Below are 19,129 nucleotides of genomic sequence, written 5' to 3' on the forward strand. Positions count from 1 at the left end.
AAGTTGGAGCATAAATCCATGCAGCTCCTCCATTTAGAAGATCTCACAGGAAGAACCCAACCTGACAGCATGAGTTAGAGTCGCCATTGGTGGTGCTTACTAGCTCAGTCATGTCCGACTCTGTGACTGCATGGACTGTAGCCCGCCAGGCCCCTCTGTCCATGGGGATTCTCTAGGCAAGGAACTGGAGTGGACTGCCATGCCCTCCTCCAGGGGATCTTCCCAACCCAGGGATCAAACCCAGGTCTCCCTCATTGCAGGCAGATTCTTCACTGTCTGAGCCACCAGGGAAGCCATGCATCTCCAAAATTAAGATTTTAGCTACATTCTCTTCACATTGGCTAGAACTGCTGTCACTGCTCTGGAAATGAGTATGTACTAATATTTTTCTCCCATTATGAGGAGTAGAAACATAAGAGGTGGACATGACTGCCTCTCAGGCTATTTTTAAATATTGGCTCATTTCACAGCTGCTGGCATAGCTGTGTTCAGTGATTTAAGTCTCACTCCTCTGGCCACAGTGAGTCACATCTGTGGGTTTGGACAACATTTCTCTTTCCTTCCAGTCACTGAATGTTATCTCTGTCTGTGAATGTGTAGGTTCACTCTGCTCCACAATTTTCAGGTGATGAGGTTTTATTCTAGCAGTTGAAATTAGAAAATAAATACTGAAAATAGATCTGTAGGGGCACATGTTTTATGCACATATACCAATTTGAGTATGTCCTAAACGTGTACATGCATAATCAGGTTACACTGGAAAGTGTGGTTTAATCATGAACATGACCCTTCTACCTGCCAACCTCCACCAATGCTACTGAACAGAAGGACTAGCCCACTGCTGATGTATATCCAAAATTCAAAAACATACAGAAAGGGCTCTTGATGTGCTAAAAAGAGCATTTTCTCTACCAAGTCGACTGTGAACGTATTGAAATATAGTTACTTTACATCAAAACATACCACCAAGACATTCTCTGTACTGAATTAGGCAATTTATTAGGCTCCTATTGTCCATGTCTAGAGTGTGAACATGGATTGACATGCATTGTCTCATTTTGTGGATCTTACATGCATGTAGCCTCCAGCTTGGCCTTTGATTCTACTTGTCAGTTAGCTCAATGTGAGTAAATGATAAACACAGAATGATACAGAAGCCAGAGCAAGAAATCCCACCCAATACCATATACCATATTCTTTTTTTGCAAAATCAAAATCATATCACAACTCTCTTGTAAAAAATAAATTTCAGAGCAAGGCATTTCATTCGCCTCACTGAGAAAAATAAAGACGTTTCTATCATTTCAGAGCAATGAAATGTCCAACTATGGCTGAAGAGTACACCCTGAGAAGAAAATGATTTTAACGAACCCATTGAGGTTGATAAAGCTGTGTTAACCTAACATCGGGAAGGGACACAAGGTCCAGGCACAAAGTCCCTGCTCACGTTGGGGGTAAATTCTCCAAGGATGCTGTGTTATAAACATCCTCGTCTTCAATGCTTGAAGCATCTGTGGAGTCGGGGTCGCTCACCACGATTCCCACCGAAGAGAGACTGGTGATGAAGGCATGCATCCGCTGGGCATAAATGTCTCTAATGTTAAAGTAAGGGAGCTCCTGACACTTCTCTGGCGCGTCCTCACTACACTGGTCCACATCGATGTCCTTTTGCTTCTGGTAGTACTTGGAGAACTTGTTGAAGATAATGGTGATGGGAAGGGCCACCACCAAGATGCCACAGATGATGCATGTGCTGGCAATCAGCTTCCCCACCAAGGTGACCGGGTGGGTGTCTCCATAGCCCACAGTCGTCATGCTGATGGTGGCCCACCACCAGCAGACGGGGATGCTGGTGAGGCTGGAGGTGTGGTCGTCTTTCTCCACAGAGTAGATAAGCACAGAAAAGATGGAGATGCCCACCGACAGGAAGAGAAGCAGCAGGCCAACCTCATGGTAGCTATGCCTCAGTGTGGCACCAAGAGATCGAAGTCCCACTGAGTGCCGGGCAAGCTTGAGAATTCGGAAAATCCTCATGAGCCTGAGGATCTGGACCACCTTGCCCATGTTCTCAATGTCCTCACTCTCTTCCTCCTTGGTGTCTACAGCCAACGTGGCATAAAAGGGAACGATGGACACGAAGTCAATTATGTTCAGAGGGTTCTTCCAGAATTTCTTTTGACAGGGAGCGGTAACCAGCCGGATGGCCAGCTCGCCCGTGAACCAGGCGATGCACGCAATCTCCACGCCCTCCAGCACGGGGTCATCCACGTCCCCATCCTCGTTCTGGAATTCCGACATGCTGTGGATGCACATGGCCACGATGGAGGCCAGCACCACGCTCAGGGAGGAGATGGCAATGAGCTTGGCCGACAGGCAGTAGGCTGGGTTCTCCATCCGGATCCAGATCTTCTTCCGGAGCTGGCCGAATCGCAGCTTGTCAAACTTCTCCAGCTCCTTCTCAAAGAGAGACGACTCTTCGAAGGAGGAGTCGGTACTCACGTCGTTGCTCTTCTGGTCCCAGTCCTTCTCGTGGTTCTCCTCCTTGCGCTCCTGGTAGCGATTACTGCAGCAGGAATCCAGGAAGAGCTCGTTGATGCCCCAGTACTCAATCTCCTGGCAGAATGAGAACACGCACAGCTCCTCCATGACATGCAGCTTCCCTGTGTAATAGAAGTTCAAGACGTATCTGAACAGCGAGGGGTTGCGATCAAAGTAGTACTCTTTATCGGCCACGCTGTAGTCATCACACAGTTCCAGGATGGCCTCCTCCGAGTGGCAGCTGAGCAGTTTCCCGAGTCTGGTGTGAGGGAAGCGCAGGAGGGTGCTCTGGTCGACCGTCTGCTTAAAGCCCCCCACGTTCAAGTTGACAAGTTCCTCGTCTGGTCCCGGGCGATGGAAAAACTCACCAAACACCATGGTGGATCCAGGCAGTGGAGAGCTGGCTGGGAAGGGAGACGAGGGAGTTCACGCTGGCCCTGGAAGGAACACAAGATGGCGTGAGCCCTGTTCCGAGCAGCCCTGCCAAGCTTATTTTTAATCTGCCCTTTCCAGGATGATGGGCTACATTAAAAGCAAAAACAGAGGAACTTTCCTGGCGGTCCAGGCGTTGGGATGCCATGCCTCCAACGCAGGGGGTGCGGATTCGATCCCTGGTTGGGGAACTGAGATCCCACATGCCACATGACTCAACCAGAAAAAATAAATAAATGAAACAAAAGTCATCTTATTAAAAAAGAAAGACTACATACCAACAAAAAAAAAAAAAGTAAAATAGAAAACAGAATAAAAAAGAATACACTATCCCCCTTTGACTATAAGAAATTCAACATAAAATAGGGTTTTGGTTTTTTAAAAATGGGTTCATATATCCATTTTCTGGAAAAGACTGCCATGTAATTTTTATGAATTTCCAGTTCCTATTTCTCTATTTTTGAAGCATTCATAATAACATGCCATACCCCAAAAGCAATGCATTTGAGATCACTTACTCAATACAAGCATCTCCAGCCTCGACCATGAGGCTTCTTCATTTGGAAATGCTCAGTTCAGACATGGCAGGCTATTTGCTGCCTGGCTTGCAGCTCATCTCTCCTGTTCCCTATGGTTTGGTCAAGCACACTCAGAACCAGCTCTCTGCTCTCCACCTCAAACACAAGCCACACATCACTGGGGCTCAGATCAGCTCTTACAAAAGATGTAGGTTTCCTCTTATGTTCCCATGTTTCACTCCTTTTAGAGAAAGCTCTATTCCCCACATTTGGATATGGACAATCAAGAGGATATAATTACCTCCTTGTCCCATTAGTATCTTAAAGATACAGTTACACTTCATGGGATGGGGTTTCAGGTGCATCCACAAGGGAAGAAAGTGACTTAGGGAAACCTTTTTATGTTAATTGCAGTATCAGTTTCCTGACACAACTATGCTCTTCTCCTTCCTCCCTTCACAAACAGTCTCCTACACACTCCCAATCTTTGATACTCAAGTCTATATTGGCCCAGCATATACAGGCTATTTTAGTCTTGACTCTAACTAAAATGTACCAAAACTGTTTCTCAGAGAGAAAATAATAGGTTTTGACCATCATCCAATACAATGCTGATTCCTCAGAGCTGATGATGCAAATAAAAGAAAGGTAGGAGATTGTCATGTACTGCGTTCCAACCAAGCACTAATAAATTTTTGCATATATCATGTGATTTCATCCTTTCAATACTACACAGTAGACGTATAGGAAAGTAAACACTCAGAGAAGTCCAAGATCACAAGATAAGCAAATGGCAAAGCCATGATTTAAACCCAGGTTGATAAACTCCAAAGCCCACGCTATATCCACTACACACATACCCCTCCCACCTCTTTCTGGTTTTTTTCCTTATTATAACCCAATAACCCAATATAGGTAGTAGTATTATGACCAAAGTGAGTGAAGCATCTTTGGGTTTACTGGGGAACCACCAATGACCTCTGTCTAGAGAAGCTTCATAGCAGAAGTTCTATTTAAGTAAATGTTAAAGGTTTAAGCAGAGCTGAGCAATGAGGGCAAAGGACATTCCCAACATTGGGCATCAAAACGTGGGGACAAGTCAGACTGCAAAGACAACTGTGAATCAATCTAAAGAGTCTAGACATGGGACCTCCCTGGTGGTCCAGTGGCTAAGACTTCGCCTGCAGGCTGTGCAGGCTGGATCCCTGGTTGAGGAGCTAACATCCCACATGCCTTGTGGCAAGAAAAAACAAAACATAAGAGAAGCAATACTGTAACAAAATTCACTTAAGACTTTAAAAATGGTCCACATCAAAAAAATATATTTAACAAAATAAAATAAAGAGTCTGGACTTGATCCTGAAGATGAGACTGCTAAATCACCTTAATCAATAAGTGGACATGGCTGTATTTGTGACTATAACTTAGAAAGACCCCACTGACAGCAGGAGAGAAGACTGTTGGCAGGAATGACTGGTGCCAAGGGGATAGGGTTACAACAGAACAGGTGAGAGGACGCAAACTCATACAGCAATGATGTGTATAAAGAGGAGGTGACAAATTCAAGAATTTTATAGCTGTGAAAGGGTACCACTCAATATGCCAGCAAATTTGGAAAACTCAGCAGTGGCCACAGAACTGGAAAAAGGCCAGTTTTCATTCCAATCCCAAAGAAAGGCAATGCCAAAGAATGTTCAAATTACCATAAAACTGCACTCATTTCACATGCTAGCAAGGTAATGCTCAAAATTCTCCAACCTAGGCTTCAGCAGTATGTGAACACAGAACTTCCAGATGTTCAAGCTGGATTTAGAAAAGGCAAGAGGAATCAGAGATTAAATTGCCAACATCCACTATATCATAGAAAAAGCAAGGGAATCCCAAAAAACATCTACTTCTGCTTCATTTACTATGCTAAAGCCTTTGACCGTGTGGATCACAACAGACTGTGGAAAATTCTTAAAGAGATAGGAATATCAGATCACCTTACCTGCCCTCCTGCGAAACCTGTATGCAGGATAAGAAGGAACAGTTAGAACTGGACAAGGAACAATGGACTAGTTCAAAATTGGGAAAAGAGCATATCAATGCTGTATATTGTCACTCTGCTGATTTAACTTATATGCAGAGTACATCATATGAAATGCTAGGCTGGATGACTCAAACTGGAATCAAGACTGCCCAGAAATACCAATAACCTCAGACACGCAGATGATATCACTTTAATGGCAGAAAATGAAGATGAAAGAGGAGAGTGAAAAAGCTGGCTTAAAACTCAACATTCGAAAAACTAAGATCATAGCATTCAGTCCCATCACTTGATGCCAAATAGAAGGGTAAAAAGTGGAAACAGTGACAGATTTTATTTTTCTGGGCTCCAAAATCACCGCAGACCGTGACCATAGCCACAAAATTAAAAGACACTTGCTTTTTTCAAGAAAAGCTATGATAAACCTAGACAGGATATTAAGAAGCAGAGATATCACTTTGCCAACAAAGGGCCACATAGTCAAAGCTATGGTTTTTCCAGTAGTCATGTATGGATGTGAAAGTTGGACCATAAAGAAAGTTGATTGCCAAAGAATTGATGCTCTTGAACTGTGGTGCTGGAGAAGATTTAAGAGTACCTTGGACAACAAGGAGATCAAACCAGTCAATCCTAAAGGATATCAAAACTGAATATTCATTAGAAGGACTGATGCTGAAGCTGAAGCTCCAATACTTTAGCCATCTGATGTGAAGGGCTGACTCATTGGAAAAGACCTTGATGATGGGAAAGATTGAAGCAGGAGAAGGGGGTGACAGAGGATGACATGGTTGGATGGCATCACTGACTTAATGGATATGAGTTTGAGCAAGCTCTGGGAGATAGTGAAGGACAGGGAAGGCTGGCATGCTGAAGTTCATGGGGTTGCAAAGAGTCGAACATGACTTAGTGACTGAACAACAAATAAAGTGGAATCAAGAGGACTTGGTCATTGATTGGAAGGAAAAGATAAGGAAGAAGAAAGTCAAAGGAAGATGTGTTTTCTACTCTGCACAACCGGATGACATCATTAGAGGAAACATAAAGGTCAGGTAGGAATTTCTTGCCCTTATGTTTACAAAGAGACAAAGCTGTCAGCGAGACAAGAGAGTCCACCTCTGAAAAGGACACTCCAGAGAACACAGCCTGAAAACACAGCCCTCTGCCATCCACCCTAGGAGGAAGCTCACTGTGAGAGAGAATACAAGGCTATTTGCTCCATTTGCTCTGGACGCACCAGCACTGACAATGTTCCCATGAAACCAGAGACCACGGCCTGGCATAGCAAAACACTTCACAGATGTGCTGACCTCTCCAAAAGACATGATTTTTTTCCTGCCTCAGCTTTCTATTTTTAGTTAGAGATCTTCTTTGAAGGGCCTAAATCAAGAGCTCATGGCGTGGTCCAAATATTTATGGAACCTCAGATCTCTGAAAGCAGGCTTATGTTCGTGGCAAGTACAAGAGTAAAATGTTCCAAGGAATGAGTTTTAGCTAAGCTAGCATTAAGGCTTTCATGGACATTTTCTTCTGGTGGATTATTTTTTATCTCCTTAGCTTTCCCGGAAACCCACAGTGGTTGAAAGCCACTGTCTCCCTTCATGATACAACCTGCTGAAGTTAGTCTCATAATCAGAAAGTGTGCCATCCATTTCCCAACTGCTCCAAAATCACTTTTCCAAAGAACGTTGTTATCAACCATAATAGCCATCTTCCTGTTCTGTCCTCCTTGCTTTGTATTCACTCTATGCCAGTAAAAAGGAGCCTGTTCTGAGGTCCACACATTCCACAAAAAGTGTTAGTCACTCAGTCATGTCCAGCTCTTTTTGACCCCATGGACTATAGCCCACCAGGCTCCTCTGTCCATGGAATTCTCCAGGCAAGAATACTGAAGTGGGTTGCCATTCCCTCCTCCAGGGGAATCTTCCCAACCCAGGGATCAAACCTGGGTCTCCTGCTTGGCAGGCAGATTCTTTACCACCTGAGCCACCAGGAAAGCCCTCATTCCACAAAGCCTAATCACAAGGGCAACACACAGCATAAAACCAGGGATCTCTCATTATGGGACTTTTAGAGGAGAGAAAAAAGAAAGCATCTCTATATCAGATCAAAGGCTTCAGCTCAGAGGACAGGATGAGATTCTCCACATTATGGCTGCCAGAGTACACTGCTGATTTCTTTGGCTGCGTCTGGCCCACAGCACCCTATGGAGAGCAGGGAAGAAGAAGACCTCACCTTTATAAACTGTAGCAAGGTTCCCTTACATGAAGCTAGACCTTGCTCCTCACTATTACCTTGAGATTTTGCAGGTGAGGAAGCAGGATTAGAAGAGATGGGCATCACACAGCTATTAAGGGTTAGAGCAAAACTCAAGCCAGGGCTCCCTATGTCGGCCCCCCTGCTCTGCAGTGTGCTGGTTCACCCACTCGAAGGAGTAAGAAAAGCAGATAATGAACATCGTTATTTACAAGACTGCTATATTCAGGCCAGCATTTAACAGCATCGTTCATTCCCATTCAGAAAATACAATGCGTCAAAGGTATATTTATATATATATTCAATATATACCTATAGTATACTTTATATATAATTATCTTACATATATTTTATACATGAAGCTATACGTAAATGTACACATAAAGGAATGTATATAATATACATATAGTGTGAACCATATTTAGAGAAAGTTATACAAATACTAACTAAAGATTTGGGTCAATTTCTCTATAAGTGAGACAAATCTCTTTAATTTTGACTAAAAACACACAAAAAAACTTTTGATTATATACAAGTAAAATTTTGGTATGGAAAACTATGCCATAAGAAATGTTAAAAAAATATTTGCCACTTATATCACAAACAAGTGGTTAATATACCTAGCATATAAAAGGCTTTAGACTGAGAAGAAAAAGAGAAAAACAATATAGAAAAATGGGCCAGATATGAATAGACAGTTTACCAAAAAAAAAAAAAAGTCAATGGGTCTTAAAACAGGAAAACAATGTTCTACCTTGCTCGTAGTAAGATAAATGCACATTAAAATTACGGAGTAGTATTATATCTAATGGGCTTCCCAGGTGGTTCAATGGTAAAGAATTCACCTGCCAAGCAGGAGACATGAGTTCGATCCCTGGGTCGGAAAGATCCCCTGAAGAATGAAATGTCAACCCACTCCAGTATTCTTGCCTGGGAAACCCCATGGAGAGAGGAGCCTGGAGGGCTTCAGACCATGGGGTCACAAAGAGTTGGACATGACTTAGCAACTAAACAACAACAAATCATATCTAATACCAAAATGGGAAAAAAATACAAAAACTGAGCTACATACTCTATTACTAAGTATGTGGGGAAGCAGGTACTTTTGCACACTGCAATTGGGGAAACAAAATGAAGGGAAACTCTTATGAAGGGGAATTTGGAAATATTGAGCAAAACTGCCCAAAAATTAGGAGAAAATATTTGCAAGTTGTTGGGCTTCCCTGGGATTCACTCAGATGGTAAAGAATCTGCCTCCAATGCAGGAGACACAAGTTCAATCCCTGGGTCAGGAAGATCCCCTGGAGAAGGGAATGGCAACCCACTCCAGAATTTTTAGCCTGGAGAATTCCATGGACAGAGGAGCCCGGTGGTCCATGAGGTCGCAAAGAGTCAGACACAACTGAGTGACTAACACTTGACTTGACTTGATAGATCTAATAGGAGTCTAGAATCCAAAACAGATTTAAAAAATAAAAAACTCTTACAACAGTAAAAAGACAAATGGGCAAAGGGTTTTATAGACATTTCTTCAAAGATACATAAATGGCCAAAAAAACACATGAAAAGATGCTCAACGTCATTGGTCACTAGGAAGCACAAGTCAGAGTCACAATGCGATACCATTTCACACAGCTAGGATGGATATAATCAGAAAGTAATAACAATACAAGTCTTATGTTACAACACAGTTAAGTGCTTGTGACGATGCAGAGAAATTAGAACCTTCAAACATAATGAGTAGTAGTGGAAAATGGTGTGACCAATTTGGAAAACAGTGAAGGAATGATAGAATTAAAATCTCACCATTGTGCAACTCATAATAAAATAACAGATCTGAATGTGCTCATAAATGGCTGCTAAAACCCAGTTAAAAAACGAATAGGGAACTCCACAATGGTTAGCTCAGAGGAAAAATACCTGAACTCACTGTTCAAGCCAGTGTAACAAAAAGAGACAAGACAGAATGTGCCTCCTGATGGAAACACGTACACAATTCTGAACTATCCCAGCCAAAAAATAAAATAAGACATAAATTTGATCTAGCTCTAGGTCTAACAGTTAAAATCAAATAGGATATTTCAGAGGAACATGTTCAAAGATACTATAGGGATGCGATCAGCAAAAACCAGACTGTGGGAAATTATACAGGACAAATGATGAATCAAATAAATGACACATCAAATAGATTCAGTGTGTGGCTTTGTGTGGATACTGATTCGAGCTAGCCAAATGCTTTCAAATATATATATATGAAAATCAGGAGTATCTGAACACTAAACTAAATACTTGATAATGTAAAATTAAATTGTTCAATTTTTGAATGTGCTAATGGTATTGCAATTATACTCTAAAAAAACCTTTATCTTTTGGAAATATATGCTAAGATTTTATGGATAAAATTTTACTGCATTGAGAATTTACTTCAAAATAATTCATTGGTGTGGGGCTGGGAGGACAGGGAGGAGTCACTGATCATACAAGATGGCTGCCGCTGCTGCTGCTAAGTCGCTTCAGTCGTGTCCAACTCTGTGCGACCCCATAGACGGCAGCCCATCAGGCTCCCCGACCCTGGGATTCTCCAGGCCAAGAATACTGGAGTGGGTTGCCATTTCCTTCTCCAAAGTGTGAAAATGAAGTCGCTCAGTTGTGCCCGACTCTTAGCGACCCCTTGGACTGCAGCCCACCAGGCTCCTCCGTCCATGGGATTTTCCAGGCAAGAGTACTGGAGTGGGGTGCCATTGCCTTCTCCACAAGATGGCTATGAATTAATAATTATGACAATTATTTTAGCTGAGTGACAGGTACAGAGCAATTTAATGAAATATTCTCTCTTTTTTTGTACATATACAAATTCTCCATCAAAAAATGTTTTAAGAAAAGTCTATTAAGCACCTAGTGTGGCTATGCACTGTGATACATGTTTTCATATACATTATTGTGCACCCTTTAACTCCCAGCAACTCATGTGGTACCTCAGTATAAGCAATGAGTAATTATCATTGAATGAATGACTTCATTTAATTCTCCTGCAGTCCTAGCAGTAGATGCTATACCCTGTGTCACAAATAGTTCTCTATTTAGAACTATATTCTCTATTTAGGATAGTTGGCTCAGGATTCAGCCAACATTATACAAATTTATAGGGCAAACTTTTTCCACTATGCTTCAAACATTTAACTTTTTTAACTGGAAGGAGGAAGATCTTTAACTGGCTGGTCTTCAATTTTATATATTTTATTAGTCAGCCTCAATAAAGAATGCTCTATACTCTGGTAGGGGATTTGGTACTAGCATGTCAAGGATACATGCAGTCTCTGATCAGGCACATCTATGTGTACCAAAGGCATCTGGCTACAGGGTAGAAAACTCAAGTGCTATTTTCATTCTCTTCCTCAAGAGCTTCACTTCATTGCATCAATCCTCCTGCCTACTATCGACACAAATCACAAATGGTGAGGACACCATATACTGTATTTGGCCACTTTGTGTCTCCTGGTGTTTGTCAGATTGAAAAGAAAGAAAAAAGATATCAAAAATCCAAGATATTCTCTGACAGTTTAAACTAAACTCCACATTGATCTACTTCTCTCCGAGTGGCATCCATAAAGCCTTTCCAAAGCCATTAACCTCTTACCACTCTCTTTGCTTTATGCTCTCAAACTCACTTTATAAATGCTCTCAAAACTGTGTATTTTAAAGGCTGACACATATCCATGCACACATGTGCATGGGGTGGCTTTGATAATGCACTTGATTTGCTCAAAAAAGTAAGAAAGGCATAACAAATAAAAGCCACTTCTACTTGCTTTATTGGGCAGAACCACTCTTCTAAATCAATTCCATAAAAGTAAACAAAAAAAACAAAAAAAAACCCTAGATTCTTTTGTCCTTCCCACTTGGCCAAAATCTACATTAGTCCTATCATCGAAGGAGAAGTCGGGGCCATTTTTCTGCATTAATACTGCAGTCTTTAAGGAATAATCATCTGGGAAAGCTGTATTTCATTCTATTAACTTTCAAAGAAAAATCATATATGTTTTTTAAAAAGGTGATGTGCTGTGCTTCAGTCGTGTCCACCTCTGCGTGACCTCATGGACTCTAGCCCACCGGGCTTCAAGGGAATTCTCCAGGCAAGAATACTGGAGTGGGTTGCCATGCCCTCCTCCAGGGGATCTTCCCAATGCAGGGATCGAACCCTGGTCTCCTGCACTGTGGGCAGATTCTTTACCATCATGCTAAATTCTATTTCCAGCCATGCTGTGTGAGAATATTCCAAATAAAATGAAACAAATGTAAACAGAAGTGAAAATCTAAATTCCATCCACATCCAAGTATTGAGCATCCTCTCACCAGGAACCTTCCCTGGTGATGACCTTCTCCCAGAGCAAGCGCCCCATGCACTGGGGTGGGTAGCATGTAAGGAAAAGAAAATCAGAAGTCAGCGTTGGGTCACAGAGGAGCAGAAAGTATAATGAAATGTCGGTGGCATTGCATGGTCCACCTTGACTGTGGATTTGGAAATGGAGATGCTAGTGGTCCTTGATTCAGATCTTTGTGGATCAGATGTCTTTTTACAGCACAATCCTGAAAAAGAAATAGCTCTTTATGAGACATAGAGGAGGACATGCCCAGAGCCAGTGTGCAGGCCATACAAAGCCTCAAAGACCCTTCTAGATTTAAGTCTTTGTTTGCAGGGATCAGCATTTCCTGGGTATCCTGAGGCTTCTAAGTGGAGCCAATCCCCCCCAGTAACCTTCCAAATGGCCCTTCCCAGCCCATGAGGAAGCCTGGATGTAAAGTGAGTCCCACTGGCCAAGCAGAGCAAGGAAACTCCCTCCGGGTCTCTTCCACAACCGTGTTCCAACAGCATTACGTGCAGCTGACAACACACCAGTGGCACAGGTCCCCAGTCACCCTAATTCAGAAGATTCATAACCCAAACGCAACTTTTAAATGTTGCACTGAAAGAAATGAACCCACCAGGTCCCCTTATCCATGCTGAACTATCAGAAGCACCTAAAGAAAAGAAGACAAGGCTAAGACTCTGAAAACTTGTGCCTGAAGTGCCACTTCCCAGCTCTGTGACCTTGGATGGGAGGTTCTTGCTCAATAAAAGATGATGTACACACTTTGATGATACGATAACAAACACAAAAGTCTTCTGAAAGCACAAAGCATAAGATACATGTAAAGTCTTATTTCAAAAATAAGAGATTAAGATAAGAGTCCCCTGGAGAAGGAAATGGCAACCCAATCCAGTATCCTTGCCTGGAAAATTCCATGGACAGAAGAGCCTGGTAGGGCTGTAGTCCATGGGGTCACAAGACGGAACACACATGCATGAGGTGGGTGGAGGGAGATGGGTTGGTAGCAATAAATAGGTAGAACTAAAAAAAAAAAAAAAGATGAGTCCCCCTACCTCCTTGTTCCTGCCCCTACTTACTCCTCTCCCTCTCTTGCCACCTCCATCTGGACAGTCATACTAGAGAGGTGCTCATTTCCTCCGGATTCCATTTAGAATGGCTGACTCCCTTGGCAAACTCCAGGGATCCCTGTAACTCACCCAGCTCATCTCTAAGCAGGAGAGCTGCTTTAGAAGGCTAATTCAGTGAACCCAAAAGCCAGAAATCTGTCCTATTTGTAAAAAGCAAAGAACCAGAGGTGAAAGATATTCAACTAGAAATTGGAAAAATGTGGACTTTGCCACAAGAGGGGAGACTTAACTCTCCAGTAGCTACCTCATCACATCTACAACTGAGTCACATTACATAGAGGAACCCTCATGCAGACAGCTGGCCACCTGATGTGAAGAGCCAACTCACTGGAGAAGACCCTAAAAGACTGCTGTCAGGGTGATGCAATGAGGTCCAGAGGTGGAGTGCTGGAGCACTGAATGATCTGCACCACATGAATCATTCCCCCTGCCCTTACTTCCCAGCTCTGTTCACCTTCTCCCATAGCCTTTCAGGTGCATTTTTATCTGCACTAAACAACCCCATCCCCCCACCCCCACCCCGGCAAGGGATTACAGTGCCTTTATAGTTCTCTTTACCCTTAGTTATCTTTATATCCTTATAGTTATCTTTATCCTCTTTATCCTTCTCTTTATTGCCTTTATAGTTCTCTTTATCCTCCACAACTCTGACCATTACTGTCACCAGACTCCAAGCTTTTCCATGGAGGGGACTATGTCTTGTCATCACCACAGCCCCAGTCCCTTATGCTAACTGCTGCCCATGGTCTAGTGAAAGATATTCATTTTGATCTGGAAGAATCAATAAAAACTACCACTGTGATCAGATGGGGCACAGAGCATTCACGGGCAGTGAAACTATTCTATATGATGCTGTGATGGTCCATACACGCCACTATATGTTTGTCAAAACCCATAGAAAGTTCCACACCAAGAGTGAACCCTAATATGCACTATGGACTTAAGTCAATAATAATATGTCAGTATTGGCTATCAATTGTAATAAACACTGCACCAAGGCAAGATGTTAAAAGTAGCATGAACTGTGTGGATAAGGGGAGGGTGTACATGGGAACTCAGCAATTTCTACACAATTTTTCTGTAAACTGTTCTAAAAAAAAAACAAAAACTGTTTTTGTGAAAGAGCTAGCAGAAGGCTATAGATCAGGCATGGTGAAATGTCACATGTCTCCAGTGACCAAACAACCAAACAAGTAAGTTACACAAATGAAGTGGGCTGGTTGGGACTGTGGTGAACCACCCAGGCTTATCTCAGAGGCAAAGACTACTCGGCATGAGTCCTTTTTGAGAACAGAAGGCCAGTTTGGGTGTATCTTACAGCGTTCCTGGAAAACCCAGAAATCCTCATTTTTATTTGAAATATCTCAATCAGAATTGATCCAAAAAGTTTTTAACACTATAGGAAGTGTCAGTTGTGCAGTTGTGTCCAATTCTTTGGGACCCCATAAACTGTAGCCCACCAAGATCCTCTGTCTATGGGATTTCCCAGTCAAGAATACTGGAGGGGTTTGCCATTTCTTTCTCCAGTGGATCCTCTCAACCCAGGAATCAAACTCGGGTCTCCTGAATTGGAGGCAGATTCTTTACCATCTGAGCCACCTATATGGCTCAAGCAAAAGTGTGTCTCCAGGCCCAGTACTGCCAATAAGTCCTCAATCTGGGACTAGAGTGAGATTCTTCTCAGCTTCAGCACCATAGCACTCATTTCAGGCCAGGCTAACTCAAATGGACACAAACGGAACCTTGTCACAGTAAGGAGTGTCACTTCCTCAAGTCTGAATTACAACCACAGAAGACAGTGGGCCACGTGGACAACAGGATCTTCCAAAGTTGACCTGCTGTGTCTCCCAGCACACAGCAACCCAGTCCTTCCAGGCCAGCCCTCTCCCTTCCTTCCTCAGTCATCTACCCCAACTGCCCCATGGATTTTTACAAACAGAAGAGTCTCCCGGATGTTTAACCCTCATTTCTGTCACTAGGTTTTTCTCCCCTTCCTGTGGTAAATGCTGGCATCAGAGAAAACACCAGACAGGCAGCTCTTACCCTTGTGGTGTTGATGTCACACACTCTGCCCTCATCCTGCCCAGCGGAATATCCATCATCATCCAAGAAGCTCCAGCCTTCTCCCCTCACTGGAAAGTGTGGGGTACAGAGGCATTTAGCAGCCAAAAAGAAAAGAATCCTGTTCTCTGGTTGTACCGGCCGAAGCAATCGCTGGGAAATCACTCTCACCTGCAGAAAAAAGTATCAGTCATGTTGTAACTCCAAGGAGAAAACACATCCAAGAAGTTTCATCTCAGACTCAATGCTCTGGGCATTTTACTAATTAGACTCATATCGTAGAGCCCAATCAGACTCCCAGGACCCATCACTCCCCCTGGTCACGTGGCTAATGGAGACATCACGAAGTGATTCGCAAGCACTTTCAGGCTCCAGGACTCAGATCTTGACTGCAGTGGACACCTGGGGCATCTCCACTGACCCCAAAGCCAACAAAACATCCATAACATGAGGTCCTAGAATTAGGACATTAGTCACTCACCTCCCGCATTGTTTCTTCCAGGAGCATCATTTTCCTAGCTAATTCATCAAGGATATACTTTATGAAAAGACCCTGATGTTGGGAAAGATTGAGGGCAGAAGGGGGCAACAGGGGATGAGATGTTGGATACCATCACCAACTGCAGTTCACGGTGTCACAAAGAGTCAGACATGACTTAGCAACTGAACAACAACATATTTATAAACTTCTAATTGAATACCTTTAATCCATATTAGAGACCAACTTTTGAGTGTGACTGCACTAATAGAATGAATACTGCTGCTCTAATTTGAAATCGATAGGTTTCAAAGGCTGGCCAAATTCAATGTTGCTTCATTAGTCACTGTCGTCTTTCACAGATCAGAAATGACTACACAGGCTAGATCAAAGTTCTCTAGTTAAAGAGTGTGTGTGTGTGTGTGTGTGTGTGTGTGTGTGTGTGTGTGTTATGTATGAGGGAGAGTTAATATGAAAATAAAAGGAAATTTTTCATTTTTTCTCTCTGAATAAATGAAAGAAAGCAAAAAAAAAAAAAGTTACTTGCCAACAAGGTAAGCTTTGCCTCATGGTGGTACTTTCCCATGGTAGTATCTAAGCATCTACCTATCGATTTTCATGTTTTCCAATCAATGCTAAGTTCAAAGGGGAAATGGGGAAGATAAAGAAGAAAGGATTGATCCTGAGCTTCAGAAAAAGTGAAAGACATGCTTCCAGCTGCGTCAGTCACTGCAAACTTTCATTACAGCCGAAGCTCTGCCTGATATTATCTGGGCACTGGGATTACAAACAAGATGCAGCCCCTACCCTCGCCCCCATCTCGGAGCCCATAGGACTGAAGCCAAAGAACAAATACGCAGAGGTGTCCTACCAACACCCAGGGGGCAACGGGGCGGGAAGCAAAGCAGGAACCACAAGCCGGTCCCAGCAAGGGCCAGAGCAACCCTGCAGTGAATTTCCACCTCTAACAGAGATGACAATGAGGAAAGATACAGAAAAAGTGCAGCTCTACCCACACTGAACTTCTGTGATTGGGACCCTTGGCAAAGAGGTAGAGAAATTTCAACACGGATAAATAAAATTCAGGAGCTAGCCTCCTCCTCCATTCCTTCTGCCCTCCCCCTCCTCACCCCCTCCACCTCCTCCTTATTCTCCTCCTCCTCCCCCTCACGGTCCTCCCCCTTCCCCTCCTTTCCCCCCTCCCCCCTCCACCTCCTCCTTATTCTCCCCCTCCTCCCCCTTACCATTCTCCCCCTCCTCCTTCTCATCTTCCTCTTCCTCCTCATCCTTCCGCTCCCCCTTCTCCTCTCCCCCTCTCCATCTCCACCTCCTCCTCTTCCTTATTCTCTCCCTCCTCCCCCTTAACGTCCTCCTCCTCATCTTCCACGGCCTCCCGGCAGCACCTCAAAGGGTTAGCCTCAGATATTTGTGTTCCACTGGAAGTGTAGAAATGTCGTGCCTTTTTTAAAGGGTACAGCACACAAATATAGGCTTCCTTTCCCTACCAGACACCTTTCCAAAAGTAGCACATTTTAAAGGAAGGTAAGATTAATCTGGCTAGGAGATAATTAACTAACTACAAATAGCTTTGATATGACTACATTAATTACTGAAGAAAAAAAAAATCAACAAAGTCCTTAGGCTATTCAGCACTTCTGAGAAACCTCAGCACTGCTGGACACTGGCTCATCACCTTCTCAGGATGGGGCTGGTCCAGGGACAGACTGTGACCTTACCCAAATGTATGATTTTTACAGAAACTGGTGCCCAGTGGGCATCAATGTCTGATGCATGAACAACATCCTAAGCTGTCTTTTTCTCTCTTCTTCCCCTGAAAATTAGAATTCTTGTGCCTTGCCTCATTTCCCCTCACCATGATTTCTGTCCAAAAGACTGGGTTTTTCAAAAACACGTAAACTCAATCAATATTTCTCTATATGAATTTATGTAAGTTTGGGCATCTCTATAGTGGGGTTAATGGTGACCTCTTCCAAGAGGACTTATGCCATACCCACACCCAGAGGCCCTGTCCCTGAGGCAGAGCACTGCCGACCCATACCTCCAAAGGAGACGCTCAAACACAGTTCTGTCTCAGTCTCATTTGAATAGAGTTCTAAAGAATATCAAGGAGAGCTAAGAAAGTCTTCCTCAGTGATCAGTGCAAAGAAATAGAGGAAAAGAACAGAATGGGAAAGACTAGAGATCTCTTCAAGAAAATTAGAGATACCAAGGGAACATTTCATGCAAAGATGTGCTCAATAAAGGACAGAAATGGTATGGACCTAACAGAAGCAGAAGATATTAAGAAGAGGTGGCAAGAATACAAAGAAGAACTGTACAAAAAAGATCTTCACGACCCAGAAAATCACGATGGTGTGATCACTCACTTAGAGCCAGACATCTTGGAATGTGAAGTCAAGTGGGCCTTAACAAGCATCACTATGAACAAAGCTAGTGGAAGTGATGGAATTCCAGTGGAGCTGTTTCAAAGCCTAAAAGATGATACTGTGAAAGGGCTGCACTCAATATGCCAGCAAATGTGGAAAACTCAGCAGTGGCCACAGGACTGGAAAAGGTCAGTTTTCATTCCAATCCCAAAAAAAGGCAATGCCAAAGAATGCTCAAATGACCACACAATTCCACTCATCTCACACACTAGTAATGTAATGCTCAAAATTTTCCAAGCCAGGCTTCAACAATACATGAACCATGAACTTCCAGATGTTTAAGCTGGTTTTAGAAAAGGCAGAGGAACCAGAGATCAAATTGCCAACATCCGCTGGATCATGGAAAAAGCAAGAGAGTTCCAGAAAAACATCTATTTCTGCTTTATTGACTATGCCAAAGCCTTCGACCGTGTGCATCACAGTAAACTGTAGAAAATTCTTGAAGAGATGGGAATACCAGACCACCTGACTTGCCTCTTGAGAAATCTATAAGCAGGTCAGGAAGCAACAGTTAGAACTGGACACGGAACAACAGACTGGTTCCAAATAGGAAAAGGAGTACATCAAGGCTGTATATTGTCACCCTGCTTATTTAACTTATATGCAGAGTATATCATGAGAAACACTGGGCTGGATGAATCCAGATTGCCGGGAGAAATATCAATCACCTCAGATATGCAGATGACACCACCCTTATGGCAGAAAGTGAAGAAGAACTAAAGAGTCTCTTGATGAAAGTGAAAGAGGAGAGTGAAAAGGTTGGCTTAAAGCTCAACATTCAGAAAACTAAGATCATGGCATCCAGTCCCATCACTTCATGGCAAATAGATGGAGAAACAGTGGAAACAGTGTCAGACTTTATTTTTTGGGCTCCAA

General features: G+C 43.1%; 1 protein-coding gene across 1 annotated transcript in view; it reads right to left on the minus strand.

Annotated features, from left to right (window-relative positions):
• Window positions 1–948: 948 nt before the first annotated feature.
• The window catches only part of KCNS3 (potassium voltage-gated channel modifier subfamily S member 3), a 46,975-nt gene continuing 28,794 nt past the window's right edge, over window positions 949–19,129 (minus strand). The window contains exons 3-4 of the mRNA XM_052648932.1: window positions 15,311–15,499; window positions 949–2,975 (exon numbers count right to left, since the gene is read on the minus strand). Of these exons, the coding sequence (XP_052504892.1) occupies window positions 1,444–2,916 (1,473 nt within the window). The 5' untranslated portion in view covers window positions 2,917–2,975; window positions 15,311–15,499 and the 3' untranslated portion in view covers window positions 949–1,443. The remainder of the gene's footprint in view (window positions 2,976–15,310; window positions 15,500–19,129) is intronic.

Source organism: Budorcas taxicolor, chromosome 11 (genome assembly GCF_023091745.1).
Source record: "Budorcas taxicolor isolate Tak-1 chromosome 11, Takin1.1, whole genome shotgun sequence".
Classification (NCBI taxonomy): domain Eukaryota; kingdom Metazoa; phylum Chordata; class Mammalia; order Artiodactyla; family Bovidae; genus Budorcas; species Budorcas taxicolor.